This window comes from Hypanus sabinus, unplaced genomic scaffold (assembly GCF_030144855.1).
Source record: "Hypanus sabinus isolate sHypSab1 unplaced genomic scaffold, sHypSab1.hap1 scaffold_47, whole genome shotgun sequence".
NCBI classification, from domain to species: Eukaryota; Metazoa; Chordata; class Chondrichthyes; order Myliobatiformes; family Dasyatidae; genus Hypanus; species Hypanus sabinus.
The window spans coordinates 1256863-1281028 of record NW_026781341.1 but is presented as its reverse complement, the minus strand read 5'-3'; the positions used below and the strand labels follow the sequence as shown (position 1 = coordinate 1281028).

At 40.3% G+C, this 24166-nt stretch overlaps 1 protein-coding gene across 1 annotated transcript; it reads left to right on the top strand.

Annotated features, from left to right (window-relative positions):
* The first annotated feature begins 9289 nt into the window (after window positions 1-9289).
* LOC132389073 (N-acetyllactosaminide beta-1,3-N-acetylglucosaminyltransferase 3-like) lies at window positions 9290-10444 on the top strand. The gene has a single exon (XM_059961486.1). It carries the CDS (start codon window positions 9290-9292, stop codon window positions 10442-10444), a length of 1155 nt encoding a protein of 384 aa, XP_059817469.1.
* The last annotated feature ends 13722 nt before the right edge of the window (window positions 10445-24166 follow it).

Below are 24166 nucleotides of genomic sequence, written 5' to 3'. Positions count from 1 at the left end.
CAATGATGGGCAAGGCAGCAGCTAAGTGGAGATTGCAAACTGGACATAGCCACAGCCAAAAGAGTACAACATATTTCACCATCAGATTAGTGTTCACTTACTGGAAATAAATAACCTTATCAATCAGATGACTTTCATGACTACTGGTTCTATTTACATTACTCCCGTCGGTGTGTTACCCCGCTATCACCATTACTTTGCAAATACCCGAGCTGTTTAAAGAAGAGGAAGTGCTGGCGCTATTAAGGATAGTGGATAAGTCTCCAGGACCTGATAGGATATTTCCTGGGAATTTGAGGGAAGTTAGTGCAGAAATAGCAGGGGCTCTGACGGAAATGTTTCAAATGTCATTATAAACGGGGATGGTGCCGGAGGAATTGCGTATTGCTCATGTGGTTCCATTGTTTAAAAAGGGTTTTAAAGGTAAACCTAGCAATTCTAGGCCTGTGATTATGACATCAATGATGGGTAAATTAATGGAAAGTATTCTTAGAGATGGTATATATAATTATCTGGACAGACATGGTCTGGTTAGGAACAGTCAACATGGATTGGTGCGTAGAAGGCCGTGTATGACAGATCTTATTTAATTTTTTAAAAAAATTAAAAAACAATTATTACATTTTTAGAAATTTACAAAGAATAAATGAGGTTATAAAATAGTAAGAAAAAGAAAAATAATATTAACCCTCTCCCCTCCCCTTAACCCTCCCCCCTTAACGCTTGTCTAAAGAAAAAAAAAGAAAGAAAGAAGAGAAGGATTGCCTGGATACCGGAGGATCCCCACATGCTCCATGAAGTTCAAAATAATTTTAATATTTATTTTTACTTTCCCCAATTACTTTATAATTTTATCTCCAAAGGACCTATATATTTAATCCCACACTTTGTAGGTATGGGAGCCAAATTTTAAAAAATATATCATATTCATTTCTTAGATTGTATGTAATTTTTTCAAGTGGAATACAACTATGTATTTCATTATTCCAACGATCCATAGTTAAATATAATCAGATTTCCATGTAACTGCGATAACTTTTTTGGCTACTGCCAATGCAATTTTTATAATTTTTTTCTGATACTTATTCAATTTAAGTTTCGGTATTGTCCCTTCAATGTATCCTAATAAAAATAATACTGGACTATGTGGGAGTTGTACTCCAATAATTTGTTCCAATAAAGGTCTCAGATTTATCCAAAATGGCTGAATTTTAAAACAAGACCAAGTAGTATGTAAAAAAGTACCAATTTCTTGATTACAGCGAAAACATTGGTCAGACATATTTGAATTTAATCTATTTATTTTCTGTGGTGTTATATATCATTGATGTAAAATTATATTGTATTAATCTAAGTCGAACATTTATTGTATTTATCATACTATCAGAACATAAACTTGACCAGCTTTTTCCATCAATTTTAACATTCAAATCAGATTCCCATTTTTGTCTTGATTTATGAATTCCTGATTTAATTGTCTGTTTTTGAATCAAATTGTACATAGAAGATGTATTTTTTTTAATTTTTACTTTTTGAATTAATATTTCTATTTCACTAGGTTTTGGCATGAACATTGTTTGACCAGCTTTTCTCGTAAATAATCCTTTAATTGAAAATAACAGAAAAGAGTGTTCTTTGATATTTTATTTTTATTTTTTAATTGATCAACCGACATCAATATACCTCGTTCAAAACAATCACCTATATATTTAATCCCCTTTTGGAACCAATTATATAAAAGTTTATTATCCATTGTAAAAGGAATAAGCCTATTTTGAATTAAAGTTCTTTTTGCTAATAAAGATTTCTTTATCTCATCGTCCATATTTACCTTATTCCATAAATCAATCAAGTGTCTTAATTTAGGAGATTTTTTTCCCTTATCCATTTGGATTCCCATTTATATATAAAATCATCTGGTATGTTTTCTCCTATCTTATCTAATTCTATTCTAATCCATGCTGGCTTTTCTTCATCAAAAAAGACGCAATAAATCTAAGTTGATTTGCTTTACAATAATTCTTAAAATTTGCAATTTGTAACCCTTCTAAATCAAATATACATGTCAATTTTTCCAACGATATTCTTGACTTCTTTCCTTTCCAAAGAAATTTCCTTACATATCTATTCAGTTCTTGAAAAACTTCTGAGGTAATTGTATTGGTAAAGTTTGGAATAAATATTGCAATCTAGGAAATATATTCATTTTTACAGCATTAACTCTACCTATTAATGTTATTGGTAACATAATCCATTTATCAAGATCCTCTTTTATTTTTTTAATAATGGCAAATAATTTTGTTCATATAATTTTTTTTACATCATTATCAACTCTAATACCTATATATTTTATCCCATTTATTACCATCGAAATTGAGTTACTAATCGACATTGATTATAATTTCCTTTGGTAACGGGTAAAATTTCACTTTTATCCCAATTTACTTTATACACTGATACCCATATTCTTTCAATCTAAAAGATAATCTTTGCAAAGATTGCAATGGGTTTGTTAAATAAATCAAAACATCATTAGCAAATAAATTAATCTTATATTCTTCTTGATTAACTCTAAAGCCCCCAATGTCTGAATCTGTTCTAATTAATTCAGCTAATGGTACTATTGCCAATCCAAATAAAGCAGGTGATAATGGGCAGCCTAGTTGACCTCGTTAAGCAAAATGGTGTTGAAACCTGACCATTTGTAACTACTTTAGCTTGAGGATTAGGATTTCAGGTTTAAATGCATTGTATAAAGGATTTTCCTAACTCATATTTTTCCAATACCTTAAATAAAAAATCCCATTCCAATCTATTAAATGCTTTTTCTACATCCAAAGCAACTGCCACGCTCATTTTCTCTCTTTTTTGTGCCAAATGAATTATACTAAGTAACTGGCTTATATTATCCATTGATTGTCTGTTTTTAATAAAACCTGTTTATCCATATGTATTAATTTTGGTAAATATTTAGATATTCCTTTAGATAAAATTTTGCTATTATTTTATAATCTGTATTCAACAAAGAAATGGGCCTATATGATGTTGGGTTTAAAGGATCTCTATCTTTTTTTGGCAGAACAGTTATAATCGCTGTTAAAACTGCATTCTTTCCACGATATATTTCTTCCATAAAAGGAGGAATTAATCAATCTTTAAACCTTTTATAAAATTCAGGAGGAAAACCATCTTCTCCTGGGGATTTATTACTCTGAAGTGATCCTAAAGCTTCTTCAACCTCTTTTAATGTAAAGGGCATATCTAATCCTTTCTGTTCTTCCAAATTTAATTTTGGAAGGGTTATTTATGATAAAAATGTATCTATCTCAGTAATCGTATTTTGTGATTCTGATTGATATAGTTCAGTATAATTTTTTTTTAGTTTCATTAATTTGTAAGTGACCTTATACACACTTGTTCTAATTGCATTTATTGTTTTAGAAGCCTGTTCTGTTTTCAACTGCCAAGCAAGAATCTTATGAGATCTTTCACCTAATTCATAATATTTCTGTTTAGTTCTGATAATTACTTTTTCTGTACGATATGTCTGGTGTATTATATTGTAGTTTTTTTTTAATTTAAAATTGTCTTCGTTTTTCTTCAGTCATATATCTTTGAGATTCTTTTTCTAACTTTTTGATATCTTTTTCTAATTGATCTATTTCTGCCAAATATTCCTTCTTAATTTTATAGGTATAACTTATAATCTGACACCTTAAATATGCTTTCATCGCTTCCCATAATACAATTTTATCCTGAACTGAATGTAAATTTGTATTAAAAAATTTGAATCTGTTTTTTCATAAAATCACAAAAGTCTTGACGTTTTAATAAAATTGAATTAAATCTCCATCAAGAGATCGATTTCTCCTTATCCATCATTATCATTATTATCAAGGGGAATTATTGCTTTATATTCCACACTTTTCACTCTATCTTGAATATTTTTTGATAATAAAAAAAATCAACCCTTTAGTAAGTATTATGTCTATTTGAATAAAATGAATAATCTCTTTCTCTTGGATTATTTTTTCTCCATATATCAATCAGGTTTAAATCTTTCATTTATAATAAAGTTAGTTTTATTACTTTTGATTTTGTAGCAACTTTAGTTGACCTATCCAAAACTGGATCTAAACAAAAATTAAAAGCTCCACCTATTAATATTTTATCATGTGCATCAGCCAAGTTCAAAAAAAACTTCTTGTATGAATTTTACATCATTTTCATTGGGTGCATAAATGTTCATACAAGTCCATAATTCTGAAAAAAATTGACAATGTATGATCACATATCTCCCCACAGAATCAATTACTACATTTTATATTTTAATTGGTAAAGATTTATTAACCAAAATTGCAACTCCTCTCAATTTTGAATTAAATGAAGCTGCAATGACATTTGCAACCCAATCTCTCTTTAATTTCTTATGTTCTGTTTCTGTTAAATGTGTTTCTTGTAAAAAAGCTATACCTCCTTTCATTTTCTTAAAATATGTTAAAACTCTTTTTCTTTTCACAGGTCCATTAAGTGCATTAACATTAAAACTTAAAAAAATTAAGTAAATTAATCATTCATAATACATTGGGAACTCTTTAAAATTCTCCATGTTGCTATGAGTCTCTCCCCAACCATCCAGGCAAAAAAAGAAGACAAATAGAAGAAAGGTAACTTATATATAAGGAAAAAACCCCAAAATACTCCCTCACTAATGTTGCGAATAAAACGGACACAACATTACTTCCCCCCCCCCCCCCACTTACGGGTCATGGCAATCGCCATGATTGTACAAGTGAAACTCGCAGCCATCGATCAGGAGCTCCTCCAACTCCCTCGCAAAAAAAAAAAAGAAAATATATTAGTGAAGAAACAAAAGAAAATAATTAATGTCTCTGCTCCCAATTCATACTCAACTATTTTTTCCCTTATAAATGTCTGTCAAGTCCAACCTTGTTTCATTCTTCTTCATTAGTCCACTTCATTTCTATAATTCTTTACTCCTCTTCGTGGACATCAGGTAATTCTTATACAAGTTTCTCTGCTTTCCGGTATTCAACGAAAAATCTTCTTTCTTTGTTATCCAGAAAAATTATCAATTTTGCTGGGTAGCTCAATAAAAATTTATAGCCCTTTTCCCAGAAATATTTTTGCACTGGATTAAATTCCTTCCGCCTCTTCAGAAGATCGTAACTTATGTCCGGATAAAAAAAAACTTTTATCTTCTATTATCAATGGCCCATTTCTCTTTTTAGCACCTTGAGTAGCTGCCTTCAAGATCACTTCTTTACCTTGCTCCCTTAAGCATTTTATCAAAATTGATCTCGGATTTTGATCTTGCTGAGGTCTTGGTCTTAAAGCTCTTTGTGCTCTTTCAATTTCAATTACTTGGCTTCCTTCTTTCATTTCCAAAATTTTCGGAATCCATTCTTGAAAGAATTTCATTGGATTTTCTCCCTCTGTACATTCCCTAAGATCAACAATTTTGATATTATTTCGTCCACTTAAGTTTTCAAGCGCATCTATTTTTTCCAACATCCGTTTTCTTTTTATTGTCCAGGCGAGATTATTGTCTTGCATCTTATCTATTCTTTCAGTATTTTCTTCCACTTTTACTTCCATTTCTTCAACTTTATTATCCATCTTCTTTTGTTTTTCCACCACATTATCGAGTGTGTTCTTCATCCTTCTTATAGCTTTTAATTCATTTATAATAAATATCAGGATATCTTTTATGACTCCTTTAATCTCCATTATCTTTCCCTCTTCTTCTTCCTCTGAATCTCCCACAGAGTCTGACTCCACTTCCGATATACTTCCAGGTTCACTTCTAGCCCGAGTTGGGATTTGTAGTTTTGTTACTTTTGCTGATATCTGTTCATGCACACTTGTTTCTTCGCGCATGCATTGTTCTTGCCGTTTCATTTAGAGACCGCCGACATTGCCGCATCAACAGAGGTGCCAGGCACTTCGCCGGGAGGAGATCCAACTTGAGTCCGAGGCTTCGCCGATACGGTTAGGCCTTTTCCCACGCCGATTTGCGCAGTCTTCGAAGTAGTAGCTTTCTTCTGTTTCGGTTTTGGAGCCATATCAAAAGATAATACTGAGTTATTTATAAATAGTTTCTAGTAGATATTTGTTAACTCTTCTTCAATTAAACCTTATTTCATTACTTTTTACGAGGGAGCTGGATTCCCAACGTCTTGATCCTACGGCAGCATGCGACGTCCGCAGATCTTATTGAATTTTTGAAGAGGTTACGAGGAAAGTTGATGAGGGTAAAGTAGTGGAGGTTGTCTATATGGAGTTCACTAAGGTCTTTGACAAGGTTCTACACGGATGGTTAGTTAGGAAGGTTGAATCGTTAGGTATTAATATTGAAGTAGTAAAATGGATTCAACAGTGGCTGGATGGGAGATGTCAGAAAGTAGTGGTGGATAACTCTTTGTCAGGTTTTAGGCCGGTGACTAGTGGTGTGCGGCAGGGATATGTACTCGGTCCAGTGTTGTTTGTCATATACATAAATGACCTGGATGATGGGGTGGTAAATTGGATTAGTAAGTATGCTGATGATACTAAGATAGGTGGCGTTGTGGATAATGACGTAGGTTTTCAAAGCTGACAGAGAGATTTAGGCCAGTTAGAAGAGTAGACTGAAAGATGGCAAATGGAGTTTAATACTGATAAGTGTGAGGTGCTACATTTTGTTAGGACTATTCAAAATAGGACAATCATGTTAAATGTTAGGGCATTGAGGAATGCAGTAGAACAGGGTGATCTAGGAATAATGGTGCATAGTTCCCTGAAGGTGGAATCTCGTGGATCGGGTGGTGAAGAAAGCTTTTGGTATGCTGGCCTTTATAAATCACAGCATTGAGTATAGGAGTTGGGCTGTAATGCTAAAATTGTACAAGGCATTGCTGAGTCCAAATTTAGAGTATTGTGTACAGTTCTGGTCACCGAATTATAGGAAAGCAGTCAACAAAATAGAGTACAGAGAAGATTTACTAGAATGTTACCTGGGTTTCAGCACCAAAGTTACAGAGAAAGGTTGAACAAGTTAGATCTTTACTCTTTGGAGCTTAGAAGGTTGAATGAGGACTTGATAGAGGTATATAAAATTATGAAGGGGGTAGATAGAGTTGACGTGGATAGGCTTTTTTCCCATTGAGAGTAGTGGAGATTCAAACAAGAGGACATGAGTTGAGAGTTTGGGGGGTAAAAGTTTAGGTTTAACACGCCGGGGAACTTCTTTACTCGGAGAGTAGTAGCTGTGTGGAACAAGGTAGAAGTGCAGTAGAAGTGGTAGAGGCAGGTTCGATATTGTCATTTAAAAAAAAAATTGGACAGGAACATGGACAGGAAAGGAATGGGGGGTTATGGGCTAAGAGCCGATCGGTGGGACTACGTGAGAGTATGCATTCGACACGGACTAGAAGGGCTGAGATGGCCTGTTTCCGTGCTGTAATTGTTATATGGTTATATGTGAGGTGATGGACATTCAGATGAAGTAGAACTTGTACAGTGAATGGCAAGGCACTGACAAGTGCATAGTTCACTAAAAGACAGGATTGTGAGAAAAAAAAAGCGTTTAGCATGCTTGCCTTTATCAGCTATGGCGTAGAGTGTAGGAGCGGGGGATTATTTGCAGTAATATAATTTGTTGTGAGACCACTTTTGGAATATTATCTACAATTTTGCTTACCCTGTTATAGGAAGGACGCTGTCAAGTTGGAGAGGGTGCAGAAGAAATTTACGAGGATGCTTTCTGGACTAGAGGGTCTGGGTTACAGTGAGGCTGGCCATGCTGGACCTTTATTCCTTGGAGAATGAGAGGTGACCTCAGAAGTTTAAAATCATAAGGGGTATTGATAAGGTAGATCGTCATTATTGGAGAGTTGGAGAGCACGAAATGAAACGTCACAGAGAGAGGAGAGGAGCGGAAAAATTGAAAAGAGACCTTGGGGACAACCTCTGTACACTGAGGACAGTGAGTACCCGGAAGAAGGTACCAGAGGAAGTGGTTGAAGTGGGTTCAACTGCAACATTTAACCGGCATTTGGACATGTACATGGAAGGGAGAGGCTTGGAGAGTTATGGACCAAACTAGACATGTGCGACTAGCAGGGAGGATGCTGTGGTTGGTATGGACCATTTGAGCCGAATGGCCTGTTTAGCCTGCATTACTCTAGTATTCCTTAATTCTAAAGTGACACAAGTTGCATCCCTGTGCAAATACTTTTACTTGTACACATCGTTCTGCTATCAGTCACTGGTGTCTTTTTAGGGCTCCTGGCATCCAAGGTTTTACACATACACATTGTGGATCATGCTAACTATCTGCCCTGTTCTGTTGTGAGTTAAAATACAATGAAAATCAGATGTTTGCAGTAGCTATGCTAACATGTTACCTTCCCTGCACTGCCATATATTCAGTTACTAATCAATGGTCAATAGTACATCATCTTCCATAGTATCAGTAACCTGTGAACTCAATCTGAATGGTGAGCGAGCTGGGAACTTACTCTTCAGAGTAAAGGTGGGGGTGGGGAATTGGGGAGAGGTGATTTGATAGAGGCGTATAAGCTGGTAAGAGGCATAGATAGAATGGAGAGGCAACAACATTTTCCCAGGGTGGAAATGACTAATATGAGGGGGCATAATGTTAAGGTGATTAGAGAAATGTATAGGGGTTTGTCAGAAGTATTTTTTTTAACAAAAAGAAAATGGTGGTTGTATGGAATGCGCAGCCTGGGTAGTGATAAGGGCAGATGCATCAGTGAGATTTAAGAGGCTTTTAGATAGACACATGGATGAAAAAAATGGACAGCTATTTGAGAGAGTAAGGATCAATTGATCTTGGAGCAGATTAACAGTTCGGTGCAACATCATGGGCCAAAATCCCTGCATTGTGTTATATTGCTCTATGTCTTGCCCAGCTCAGTTTAAGCCCTGAGAGGAGTGACGAGAGCTGTGAAGCGAGGTGCAATAAATCCTTTGGAATCATATACCTTTAAGGCCCAGAAATAAACTATGTGATTTTCATTTTAATGACAGAGATGGTATCCGATAGGTAGATTTGTTTTTCTGATGGGATGGAATGCTTCAGGTCAATTAAACTTTCAGCAGCGTGTAGGGCTCTGCCTATTCCTTACCTCACCACCATTTTGGGGTCAATATTATAAAGCATTAGTGAACCTCATTATAGTTTAAACTTCCCATTCTTCTAAAGCATCATGTAAATGTAAAGTACTTTGAATTAATCCATATTTTTCTCTACTTCAGGTGAAGGATGAGCGGACATTGGCGATTCTATGAGAAAGTAGTGCTGGGTGTTGTTATTACTCTGAGATTGTTATTCGTGTTCTGGGATAATGACCAACGTCGAGAGATTGATGTTGCAGAAACTTTTCATCGCAATGACCTGCCCAAGGTTGTTACTGGTGATGCAACTGAATCAGTGCTCAAGCCAAAGTGCCACGCGAACACGACATTGCTGCACTTGTCCTCATTTCATCAAGAGAAAGAGCACATAAAAAACTTCTTGATGTATAAACACTATCGAGAATTTGACATGATTCAAAATGTTCCAGACAAATGTGGTGGTCGAGAAGAATCTCAGAATGTCTTCCTGCTCCTGGTCATCAAATCTCACCCTTTCAACCAGGATCGGCGGGAAATGATAAGGAAGACCTGGGGCAGAGAACGCGAATTCAATGGGGTCCTAATTAAGAGAGTCTTTATTTCTGGTGTCTCTCCTGACCAAAAAGAAAGTAGGAAATTGAATCAGCTGTTAGCCATGGAAAACAGAGAACACAGAGATATCCTACAATGGGATTTCTTGGATACCTTTTTCAACCTCACCCTCAAACAATACAAGTCGGTGCAGTGGGTCAGTGAATTTTGCCCCAGTGCTAAATTCATCTTCAATGGAGATGATGATGTCTTTGCCAATACCGATAACATGGTTGATTACTTGCTAGACATGAAGGTTCACCAACACCTGTTTGTGGGCCGTCTCATTTATGGGTTTGGACCCAAACGCCAGAAGTCGAGCAAGTATTATGTGCCAGAAATAGTGACCACCATCAAGTCGTACCCACCATACATTGGTGGAGCGGGCATACTTATGTCTGTGTGTACAGCTCACATCATTTTCCACATAGCCCAAGACCTTGAACTATACCCCATTGATGATGTATTTTTGGGGATGTGTCTGGCCAAGTCTGGACTCGCGCCACACTCACATAGCGGATTTAGGACAGCTGGAGTCAGGGTTCCTTCAACCCAAGATGAATCGTTCAATCCTTGCTATTACCGTGAGTTGCTGCTAGTGCACCGTTTTCGGCCTTTCGAACTGCTACTGATGTGGGATGCGGTGCATGATGCCAATCTGAAGTGTGCTTGTGCTCCCCAGAAGTCTGCATCCACGGAAAGGACCACATGAGTCATGAGAGAATGTAGCAACTGCTGGAATGTAATGCAGTTTGTGCACATGTGTTAATCAGTTGTTTATGCAATGTAAGAGGTTTAATTCCTAAATTCTATTGGAGTATACATTAATTCATAGAGTTGGTGCCTTTCTACATTCTACAAATGTTTGAAAAGCTGTTAGGTGTCATCACTCAGCCTAATTATTACTGCAGCCATAATGACATTACAATATTGCCAGGAGCACCACAATTTAAGTCAATTGTAAAGTTATTCCAAGTGAGCAGTCCTTGTTGCATTGCGTGCAGATAGGTACAGCATGTTCACTTGGGGGATTTGTATAATAAGCCACCAATAAAATTTTTAGTAACAGTTATTAATGTGTATTTTCTTCTTGCCGTTTCTTACATGACACTTGCAAAATGTGAAAGAGACAAATGTATTTCTTGGACTGGAACTGTGAGAACAACAAAGAATCTAGATCTGAAATTGTCTCAGGGTTGGAGGAATGGAGAAACTTATGGTCATCACTTCTGTACTCAAATGTCAGCCTGCATTGTGTCTGTGTAACTACATATCAAATAAAAGCACACACGCAGGAGATGGCTTGAACTGGAGTATTTACATTGCAGAGAGGGAAAGAGATCAATGAACATGTGGGGACAACAGATCAATATGCATACATAGACGGCAGTCCATATGTAGTGCGAAGGGGAGTGGCGTTAGATTTGGCAGGTGTCATGTCTAAGACAATGTACTCGGTTGCCAGTGTCATGTTGCTGGTATTGAGACGGTTATCACTGAGAGGTAAGTCTGGTAGCTTTGACTAGTGGCCAACCTGGACATCGGAAATCTGGAGAGGAGGGAACTTCAATAAGGCTCACTGTCCGAGGGCAATCGGTGACCAATCAACTAGCGGCCAATCGGCATTTGGGATTGATTAGTAAGAGCAAATTAAAGGAAGGTGGGGCAAACCCAGTGGCTGTCTTCTGAGTAGAAACATAGAAAACCTACAGCACAATATGGGCCTCTCGGCCCTCAGAACTGTGCCGAACATGTCCCTACCTTAGAACTACCTCGGCTTTACCCACAGCCCTCTTTCTCAAAGCATGTGACACCCAGGAGTCTCTTAAAAGACCGTATCTTTTCCGCCTCCAGCACCGCCGGCAGCTCATTCCACGCACTCACCTCTCTCTGTGTAAAAAAAAATCTTACCCCTGAAATCTCCTCTGTATTACTTCCAAGCACCTTAAACTATGCACTCTCATTCTAGCCATTTCAGCCCTGGGGAAGTCTCTGACTGTCCACACTATCAAGGCCTCTATCAGGCGACCTCTCATCCTCCATCGCTCCGAGAAAAGGCCGAGTTCACTCAACCTATTCTCATAAGGCATGCTCCCCAATTCAGACAACATCCTTGTAAATCTCCCCTGCACCCTTTCTATGGTTTCCATGTCCTTCCTGTAGTGAGGCAACTATAACTGAGCACAGTACTCCAAGTGGGATCCTACCAGGGTCCTATATAGCTGCAACATTGCCACTCAGCTCTTATACTCAATCCCACAATTGGTGAAGGCCAATGCTCTATATGCCAACTTAACCACAGAGTCAACTTGTGTAGCAGCTTTGTGTGTTCTGTGGACTCGGAACCAGATCCCTCTGATCCTCCGCACTGCCAAAAGTTTTGCCTTTAATGCCATATTCTGCCATGATAGTGCAGGGACTGCGGTCTACAGTCAGGTACTCAGGATCACTCAGCATAATGTTGCACGAACATTATTAGCAAAACACTCCGACACAAGACGGGTTTCATTTTATTACAGACAGAAATGCCGGTTTGGTACTACAAGTAAATTGCATTTCCACATCGGTGGAGAAGTGTGCTGACACCCCTCGCTGTCTGTAAAAGCTGTGACGAGATGCTGAGGTGTATTCAATATGGACTGTGCCTTTAAAAAGAGAGAGAGTTGGTGTACATCGATTCAGAGAGAGAGAGAGAGAGAGAGCACGGAGCAGCTCGTGAGTCGCCATGGTTACGTAAGGGCGGGGCTATATAATGGGCAGCTGGCGTTCAGCATGTTTGGGATATATTCAAGGTCAGCTGGCTTTTCAGACAGACACACGGAAGACACGGACAGAAATACAGAAGAAATAGACACTGGATGAACTTTCAGTGCCCACGAAAGGGTGAGTTTTGATCGCAGTGTCGGAAAGGTGTGGCCGGTGGAATGTTATCGGTGTGTTTAACCTTTGATAACTTTACTGCGTGAAGGCGGTACTCTTTTGTGTGATCACAAAACTTTAACAGGGCTTCGGAACGCAACGGAACGATCAACGACATCAGCTTACTTGGAAAACAAATCACCTCTCTCACTCTCTCTCTCCTCAATTCTACTCCTCTTAATATCACGAAATGAACTGACGTCATTCCTATACCATCGTAAGACTGTATCATTTACCACCTAAGCTGAAGATGTTTGGGGTTTTATATTTACACGCTTACCTATGCATAAACTCTGCTAATCTGTTTGGTTTATCTGGTTTTATATTACGAGATTACGTGGATACTGATAAGTAGTGTTTTGTTTGTAACAATACCAGACTCCAGGTGTGTTCTATTTATGCTGGTTCTTTTAACCCGTTACGGGGTACGTAACAAAACCGTTCCAACCCCGACATCACACCGCATTTCTGTAAACCCCTTCGACCCTTACAGCACTCGGCATTTCCGCAAAACCTCCATCATCCAGCCTGGTTCATTCCGACGACAGCAGACCCGAGAAAGATAAAGTCGTGTCAGATTGAATGACTCATAAAACACTGTTGACCAATAGAAACTACAGACTGACCAAGGACCGGGGAAGCAGACAAGCCAGTTCTCTCTGCCTCGCCCCGACCCATTTTGTGGACTATGAATTGATTCTTACACTGGAATAATTTAATCAGAGGAACTGAATGTGGACACAGGGAGCTTCAGGAAATGATCTGCTAAACCTGAGACCATTCTCAAACAAGTCGCCATTTGTTATGTGAAGGGCGTGGACTCTGAACTGATTCCTGACCCAGGGACAATCTAATCAGAGCAATAAACCTGAGACCATGCTCAGGGGAGCAGCTAATTGTTGTGTAAAATGCCAGACATATCAAAGAAGCAATCGGTAGTCTCGTTAGACTCTGTCTGGATTGCCTCATTTAACTGGCTTGGACCAGTCAGGGTGTAAAGATACGAATACACAAGGCTGGGGTGGGCAGAGCCAGGTACAATATGTTGGTTGTAGCTCTGTACAATGATCAGTAACCATGTGACCCAGGTAGGTCAGGTGACCTTGAGCCAATGGTTTGGAAATCCAATGGTTCAATTAATGAGGAACAATATAAGATTCTGGAGCACCAAATATGCCAGGGTGATAATTCTCCAGCGGCCAGAGACCAACCATTGTCGAAAAGTAGTACCACACGGACACGTGGAAATCGGATACATGGGGATCGGAATATGATGGGAGGCATTGACCGTGTGGATATTCAGAGGCTTTTTCCCAGGGCTGAAATGGTTGCCACAGGAGGACACATGTTGAAGGTGCTGGGGAGTCAGTACAGCGGAGGGGTAAGTTTTTTTTTTAACTCAGAGAGTGGTGAGTACGTGAAATAGGCTGCCGGCAACAGTGGTGGAGGCGGATTCGATTGGGTCTTTTTACGAGACTTTTGGATAGGTACATGAAGCTTAGAAAATTAGAGGGCTATAGGTATGCCTAGTCATTCCTAAGGTAGGGACATGTTCGGCACAACGTTGTGAGCCCAAAGCCCTGTATTGTGCTGTAGATTTTCTATGCTTTTTATGTTTCTATGGAAACATAAACGTAGACTCTTTACCGGGTAAAAACTTTTCTCTTAATTGACTGTTCATGGAGTGTCTGGGTTTCCAGTAGTGTGCACACAGGAAGATAGTGTGCAAATCTACGTGATTTTAGTAGAAATAATAAAATATACTTGTTGGTAAATACAGATTCTCTGTATTTCATTGATCATTGTTACAAGGAATGATTCTTGTCACGGTGGCATCCATCATTAACATTGCCCACTAACAGGACGTGCCCTCTACACAGGGTTACCATCGGTAAGGAGATACAGAAGCCTGAAAGCTCAGGCTCAGCGATTCAGGAACAGCGTTTTTCCCCGCTGCCACCTGTATCTCAGTTTTGTTTTCTCTATATTTATTTATCCTGTATTTCATTGTACTGTTGCCGTAAAGTTAACAATTTTGCGACGTATGTATGTGATATTAAATCTGGTTCTGATTCTTTAAGTGTACCTTTGAAACCTTTGATTCTGATTCAGATACAGGGGGGATATGTTAAATCGAACTTACATTAGTCGAAAGCCAATCAGAACCTCATGTACTGTGCAGTAATATTCTGTGTTCTATGCTCGATCGAGAGTACCGTATCTTGCTATAGTTAAGTAAGTCGATTAATTATTTAAAATTATTTAAATTAATTATTAATTAATTACACCTTGCTTTTCCAGACTACTCCCAATGCGTTGGATAATAAAGTGCAGGAGAATAAAAAAAAAACAATAGACCATATATATATTAGTACCGACCGCTGGATGATCTCGATAGCTTTGCTTGGAAGGGACTTGCCAAGTATTATGTAATGATGAATTGTCCTCGGTGTTGAGACTATGCTGGTCATGGGGTATGAAGGGAAGTATCTGGACAAACAGGAACATTAACGATAGTCAGTATGGGCCAGTGCGCAGTAGGTCATGTCTAACCAATCTCACAGAGCTTTAGGACGTAGTAACCAGGAATGGTGTTGACAGCAAGGCAGTGGATGCGTCTGCACGGACTTCAGCAAGGAATTTGCAAGATTTACACGGAAGGATGGTCGGGACGGTTCAGTCGCTTGGCTTTCACGATGAAGTAGTAAATTGGATTAGCCATTGGCTATGTTGGGGAAACTAGAGTGTGGTAATGGATGGTTGTCTCTCTGATTGGAGGCTAATGGAGAGAGGAGATCCGCAGGAATCGTTGCTGTGCCCGTTGTTACTTGTAATCTATATCCACGATCTCGATAATAATGTCGTTAATTAGAACAGCAAATTTGCCGATGACACCAACATTACGGATGTAGTTGACAGCGAGGAAGACAACCGGAGCATGAGGCGGGATCTGGACCAATGGAAAAATGGCCTGAAAAATGGCAGATGGGATTTAGATCAGACAAGTGTTAGACGTTGCCCTTTGGGCGGAACAGCCAGGGTGGGTCTGACACAATGAGAAATAGGGCACTGAGGAGTACGACAGAGCAAACGAATCTGGGAATGCAGGTCCATAATTCAACGAAAGTTGCGGCACTGTTACACAAGGTCGTAAAAGAAACTTTTCGTACTTTGGCCGTCATAGACCAAAGTACTGAGTACAGGAGCTGGGACGATATTTTGCTGCTGTTTAAGGCTTTATTGGGGCCTAATTTGGAATAGTGTGTGCAAGAAAGATTAAAATATGATTAAAATAATGCAGAAAAAATTACACGGCTAATGCCGGGACGGACTGAATGTTTTTAATTAAAAGGAAAGATTACACATGTTAGCAGTTTATTCCTGAGCGGGTAGAAGACTGAGGGGAGATTTGATTGAGGTATACAACATTATGAGGCGTATAGAGAGTGTAAATACAAGCGTGTTTTCTCCACTGATATCGGGCGAGAATACAACTGACGATCATGGGTGAAGTGTGAAATGTGAAATGTTTAAGGGAAACATGAGGGGGAAATTCTTCTGCCTGAGGGTGGTCAGAGTGTAGACAGAGCTGCCAACACAAATGGTAATTGAGATTCCGATGCCAATCTTTAAGAGATGTTTGGAGAGGTACATGGATGAGAGGGATATGGATGGCCACGGTCCGGGTGAGGTCGATGGCAGTAGGCAATTTCAATAATTCCTCACTGACCTGACGGGCTGGAGACCCTGTTTCTGTGCTGTGGTTTCCTATGGCTGTCTGACTGTGTATCTGGGTTAGAGCTTCAGCGTCACACAGCACCGACCGATCTAGAAAGTCGTTGATACTGTTCGATCCCTCTGTCCTTACAACACTGAAGTAATTTGGATGGTTATTCTGTATTCTCCAATTGCCTGCGATGGGTTTGAAGGGAGACAAGTGTGAGCCTGTTTATTGCTTTGCCTTCGCTGCGTTTTTAGTTTGTGTAGTTTTGCGTGTTTCATTTATTATTGATTTCAGAGGGAGACACGGATTCCACACCGGCCATGTGGATTCAGGGTTAAAAGGATCGAAATATGAGCGTATCTACACTCGATACGATAAAACCACGATTCAGAGGTAAATTGGCATTTGGATAAATTGGTGTGTACTTGAATTGGGAATTCGGATTGCCATTCTGGACGGCTGGTTCTTGCAGTGAGCACCAGTAGCTGCTGCTGAACACTTTGAAATTCTGGTTTCTCGTTGTAGGGCTCCATTGGAAAAGATGCTTTGAAGTCATTGTAGCATTTGCCCTGTAATATGTAAGTGGTAGGTCAGTTTAGAAAACCCGCTGGTGCAGTCAATCACTCAGCGATTTGCTGACGTCGTCCCCATTAATTCCATTAATTATCCAGGTGCTGCTGTGTGATCAGATTAAATCGATTATTTCCTCAGCCCTATTTATTGGAGCACTGTAACTGCAGACTCGCAATAGAGTTGTAAACTGCAGCAGAATTTCGACTCTGCATGAGGAACACGGCTGCGCTCTATCTTCCAGCCAGAATTCACTCTATCTACTACATCATCTGCCTTCTGTTAGGAAGCCAATACTGAATCAACGTAGCCAGGTTTCCCTCGGTCCCATGCCTCCTGACTTTCTGATTGAGTCTACTATAGGGAACTGATCAAACTCCTGACCATAATTAATGCAGCCACATCGACTGTTCGGATTCATCTGTTAGTTTTATTTTCATTTTCAAATAATTCAATCTGACTCATAAAGGACAACATGCCATGTTTTCTCTCCGCAGCCAGACTACATCTCTCCAAATACTCATAAGTTCCTCCTTCAATAATCCCCTCCAGTAGTTTACACACAACCGATGTAAGACTCCCTGGTCTATAATTCCAAAAACTATCCCTATTATCTTTCGTCAACAAATGAACAACATTTTCCACACTCCAACAACTAGGTCTACTTCCGTGGCCAGCGAAGACACAAATATCCTGTCCAAAAGCGCAGCAATATCCGAGATCGCCTTCCAGAATTACCTGGACTATATCCCTTCCGGCATCGGGGAATCATCTATCATAATGTTTTCCAAATTTCCAGCGCATCCTTTCTTAGTTTCGGCATGTTCTAGCATATCTGCCTTTTGACGCTGTGTTCACATTGATCAATGTATTCAGTGAGGAGCTTCCCCTCCTCTTTGGACTCCAGATACAAGTATTCCTCTTTTACCTCTGATCTATCCACTCTCTCTCCAGCCTCCTCCTGTTCTTCACAGTGCAACTTGTCAAGGATTTCTCAAATCCCCTGGAAGTCTTTTAAGTCCATTGTTAAATTCCTTCCTGTCTACATTGTGACTTGCTGTAGCCTTACCTGATCCTTTCTTCCGTTTCTGTAAGTATCGTTCTTTCTTCCTCTTGATGTGTTGTTCCAACTTTCTTGTCTCCCAGGGTTACTTTACGCTATCGTCCTTTCCCTGCGTCACTGAGACAAGCCTTACTGAACCCCGTGTCAGTGCTCCCTAAACAATCCTCACATATGTGTTGCGCAATACCCCGAGTGCATCATTTCCCAATGTACGTTCCTGAGCTCCTGCCAGGAGTCACCACACATCGCTGTCCCCCAATTAAATAGATCCCATGCTCCCTGGTCCTAACTCTGTGCAAGGTAAATGTCGGTGAATTCTCCCTGTTGTTCTGAAATGCGGACCCGCGGAAAGATCTGTCACCTGACCCGTTTCCTTTTCTAATATTAGATCTGGTATGGAATGTTCGCCAGTCAGCCTTTCTTCTTATAGTGACATGAATCCTTCCTGAACACAACTGAGAATTTATGCCATTCCTAAAAATTTTACCTTGGGTATGTGCCAAAGACTATTAGGGAAGTTGCAGTTGCTGTGCCAATAACGGCTCATTTCCAGTTTCCGCTTCCCGGTCGGTTTCTCACTGTTGCCGTTGCGTTTTTTTTTTTGTTAATCTTGTGGGCGGCTGTACAGGATACTCCAAATGGGGAGATCGCGCCCATTTCAAAAGGAAGAACAGAAACAGTGTTCGTCTCCCAGTCTATTTAAAAACGAACGCTCCACGTTGTCCTCCCTTTCTGCAGCTGCGATACTATCCCTGGTTTCCCATCGCACTCACTTTACACTCTGTTACCCGACCCTGTCCATTTTGAAGAAAGTAAAACCCAGAAATTCCTGAAGCCATCTCTGTCCTTGCGTCAGTCGAGTGTCTGTGATAGTTTGGAACATACTTCAACCAAAGTGACAATCACGCCTGGCGCATTGAACGTTTATATTGCTACCTACCTGAAGTGTAGGAAGCAAACAATCTTCCGCCAACTTTGCAATTTCCGGTTGAGCAGGTATATGATTATTTGAATTTATGGCATATTTGCCAAATCTGTTCATTGTAAAACGACTTTATTTGAAAACTCCGCTGAATTTTCATTAGACACGGGCGTTATCTACACAGATGGCCATTTAATGTAAACACATACTTCATTCCATTTCTCAGCTCCTCTCTGAATTTCCTCTGTGTCAGTGTATAGATACAAGTATTGGTGCACATGCTGAGAAATTGTAACATGAACCCAAATTGTTGTAGGATGTATACCGGGGAACTCAAATATCTGTCCTGGTAAAAATAGTTTTGAGTTTGCCATTTCAGAGAATGGGCTACATAGGGCATCCAAAATAATATAAAATTAGCTGATATAGAAAACAACAAAATCATCGATTTTCTGCGTTTTTCTACCTCGGCATCTTTCTGAATGTCACTGCTGTGCCGAAGCCTTCTGCGGACTCTATTTGCCACAACGATATGTCTTACGGTTAACCCGTTAAACACCAGGATTAAGCCGATTGGTAGCAATGGTGTTAAAATACAGTCCAGTAATGTGTACCCTCTCCACGAGGGTGAAGTAACGTATTCATATGTGGTGGTGCACCCCCACGGCGTGTTGTCAATGATGACGTAAGGTTCAAGGGCAAAGTATAACGGGACACATTTCCCGCAGCTCACTATAACCACGGTCACGATAACAACCGTTGCTGTCCTCTCTGTGCAATATCGCTCCCGCAGCTTTCGGCAACATATTGCGATGAAGCGATCGAAGGTAAAACTGACCGTAAACCAAACAGAACAGTCCGTCGTTACAACCTTGAATACAAGTGTCAGAGCGCATACAGGAGTGATGAGCAGGAATCTAGAATAAATGTAGATATTGTTGGTCTGTTCCACTAAAGCAGCAACGATAACCACCATCAGATCCGCTGTTGCCATTCCAACCAGGTAACGGGTGATGCATTTGGAGAGTCCGCATTTTCCCCGAGAAAGGATCACAATCGCCGTTAAATTAACTGCATGAAATTTGGAAACATAGTAGAAATATGGTCAGTTCCCTGAATGTCCCCATTTTACCGATGCTATGCAGGGTATGGTCTGTTTGGAAGTGGAAAGCGGGAATCCAGTGTGTGCGGTCTCGGTCGCTGCACTCCGGCTGGAGGACAATGACGGATGTGAGTGTCAGTGGATTGGCGACCTTCCCACAGTTTAAAGCGAGGCATCCGCGTTCAACGACTCACGGACCGGTGAATGGAAGATTGTAAACAACATCATTCCCATTATTAGGGGAGAAACATTTGAAGGGATTGTTTGCAGCGGTGAGAAAGAGGAATGAAAAGATACAAAACACAATTTATCATTTACTGACTTATGTAAGAACACATCTACTTGTCGAAAATAGACTGGACCGTCATTTAAACAAGCTGCAACATTGTCATATGTTGGAAGTGTCTGCACTGATAGAGACTCGGACCTAGAAAAGCAGAGACCGGCATGTCTTCAGAAAGCTTAGCGAGGTGAAATTATGAAACAATGTCAATATCGGCACGAACCTAACTAACAAAAGAAAAGTCACTTCCATCAAAGTACGAAAATAAAAATAAAACAATGAGAAGCTTAAATCCACCATTCAGGAACACGTTTCAGCCGATGGTGGCATCTGTGCTTAGTAACAGTGCGGATACCGCAGCAGTGTAACGACGGCACCATACATAAAGTGACCAGCTCCGGCATCTTACCGGGGACACCAACCGCCACAAGTGTGGGATAGAAAATAGCCGCGATGTAGTAAATCGTCGAATATCCCATATTCCGTCAGAAGCAGCGTTCAGTTGTACGGAGTGTTTCAGCTGCTCAGATGGACTGGTGATCGGTTTAGCAGATTTTTATTGAGGTGAGAGCAATTCCACTAAGACAATTAGCGTGGCGATCACGTCAGGGCCATTATTGACAACCAAATGCACAAACACTTACGTTAAACTATTTTTATTCACTGTTCCCGTGTCATTTACTTGACTCCTCAAGGGATATTGCAATCTATTTACTTTAAAACAATTTAAACTATTTAGATAGGGTATTTCTTTAAATCTGTGTTGCTTTTAAATTAGGCATTCATGTTGAAGTCGATTTATTTTGTAACAGTTGACGGAGTATATTCGCTTCTGAAATAAAGGAAAAGAGTTTGTTCTGACAGGTGTGATGGAGAACAATTCTTTGTTAAATGGGAACATTCACTCTTTCTTTTCGTTCGTTCGTTTCAGTCATTTCGGGCGGTTTGAGTGATGCAAACCACAGTGACAGCTGACATATGTTACAATGAAATACACTGCAAGTACTTCTGCAAACACTGTAAACGATCCAAAGCGATATTCCAGAGACCTGTGATCAAAATCCGTAGATTCCCAGGCTGTTTTATATTTGCCAGGAAGTTGTATTTTCCTTCTCCTGATTTACTGTCAGGTATATTGCCTTCCGAGCGTCACTGTAAGTATGTGCAGAACAGCGGATGTGGTGAAGCTGACCTGTCAATCACACTTCTTTCTGCTCCTGCCGTGCACCGCTCCGTGCCGATTGTGGTTCGCGTACCGATGAGCGGCCCTCGGCTTATTGAAGAACGTCCCGACACTCAGTTTCCATTGTGGAACTCGTACCAATATGCGGCCCTCGGTTGACTCGAGAAAGTATCACCTCTGCCTTCAAATTCACCATTCCAAAATGAATCTCTCCGTAATTTTCCGGGTTGAACTCCCTCCGTAACTTCTCAGCGCTGTCCTGTGTCCTGTCACTGTCCTGTTCTAATCTGTGAGAATCTTCTATACTGTCCATAATTTCACCAACCTCCACGTCATCGAAAACACAATAAGCCATCCTTCCACCTCTTCATCCAAGTCATTGATAAAAAGACAAATAGCCCTGGGTTCAGAATAAATCTCTGCAGGACACCTGTCACCAAAGGCCAGGGAGAAAACGCTTCATCCACAACTATCTTCTGCCTTCTGTGGGCGTCAGTCCTGAATCCACAAGCCAAGTTTCCCTGGATACCAAACCTTCTGACGTTATGAACGGTCCTACCATGGCTAATCTTAACGCCATGTTAAAATCCATTCATATCAGATCATGTATCGCCCACGTTATTTCCGGAAGACGACGGAACAAACACGTTCTCCCATCTGTTTCTCTCTTTTATTGTCTCCGCCTTCGCTCGGGCGAGTGTAAAGATATGAATTATCCTCACCCTCCGGGGGCAACCTTGAAGTGGTTACCCAACTCCTTCATCCACATCACCGTCGATGGCCTGAAACGTAAATCCAAGAGCATCATCTCATCTCGGTCCAGGCCTCCCATTGACAATATGTTTTCTGGAACTCGGCTACTTACTACAGGACATTGACTATCTCTAAGGGGTTTGAGTTGGTTAATATGGTATCACTCCTACTTGTTTGGAGGGGGTCTGGATTCGATATACTGATGGACTTGCTTTGTCAGCGACATCATATGTCCCTGCAAATCGCGATGCTCTAAAGAGCCTTGGCTGATGCACTGAGTTCCTAACCATCTGTCCAATTTCAGACAACAGCTGTTTTGTTCACCCCTGGAAACAAGCTTAGCTTTGCTGTTCCTTCCATCCCTTATTATGGACGGTATCATAATGAGCCTCCTTAATAGAGCCAATTAATCGCTGCTTGCATTTGTCCTTTCCACTAACATCATACACGGTGTGTAACAAATCTAGCCCAAAGAGGGATTCTAACTATGTCATTTTAGATAACATTGTCTTTAAAGTTCTGTTCATCCGTTCAGCAAATGCATTCTATTGTGGTCGATAAGAGATACCAACTTGAGTTTTACCCCAGACAGTCTCATATATGGATGTAGCGGGGACCATGACTGATTCTAGAGCGCTTTGCAATCCCCAACGGGTAGAAACTCTGTCCAACAAAATCCTGTCTCTTTACGTCAGCGGTTTTCATTATCTAGATGGGGAAGTCGCTCCCCATTTAGTGAACGCATCCACTATCTCGAAGACATAGTTCAGTCCTCCAGAGGGTGGAGGTGAAGATCGAACAGAATTAACCAGTAAATTTACAGATGGTCCCTCTATGGAGCGTATCCTGAAACGGCTTTCTTAGCCGATTTATCTGGTTTCTCAACGGGCACAAATCAAACAATTCTTGCAATAATGTTCATATCCTCGCAGATTTGGCCACCAACATAGATTCCGCAACTGTTCCTATGATCTATCTGCTCCTTGATGCCCACAAATGTTATGGTGTCAAAGCATCATTTGGTTTCTTTCACAATTCCGCACCTAAAATTTACCACTATCAAGGATAATCCAAATCCTTGTCTGTACCCATCGATATTTCCCATAATCTTCAGAATCCTCTCCTGTTTGTACCTTTGCTAAGTCCTGATCCTGTTGCAGTGTCGTGACTGTCTATATGTGTAGAGTTTGCTGGCTTTGCTGTCATCCCTACCTCTACATCTGCACTCACTTTAATCACCCAGTTGATTCCAGTTATGAATAACTCACCAGCCTTCCTGCTCCTTTCTGGGGATGGTTTTAAGCGAACCACCACCTTTTTAATCCATCAGTTTTTCCTCTTGCCTTCTCAAATATTTACTTCAACAAGGGAGATGATGACAATGGTTTGTCTCTACTGGGATATAACCTCTAGCTTCTCATAACGGTAAATATTCAGTCAAAGCACATGAGCATTCAGTGAATGAAGGGAGATGGGTCATGTACAGCCATCAGAGTTTAGTCTCATTCGGTATCTTGTTCAGCGCAGGAAAAGTGAGCCACAGGACTTGTTCCTGTGCTCTGCTGTTCCATGAACCTAGTATGTCCAGGTGATGTGTTCACATTGTAATATCAATCTCTTCACCATCTTCTGTCCATTCACTTACAATCATCTATGTCTTCTGCACTGACAGGTCTAATATAGGAGACGGTGTCTTCCATTACCGGAACAAGCTCTCCCACCAGCCATGCCATTGAGGAGCGGGACGTTTCCGGCTGTGCAGTGACGTAAGCCGTGTCGGCAATTTCTCAGAGTTCATCAGTCAACCGCCTGCTGCAATGTGGAACTTTGGATGATTCCAAATGTCAAACTTGAGCTTCCCTGACAATCCTACTCCAAAACTCTCTCTGTGCTGCACAGAACAACGTAGTTACTG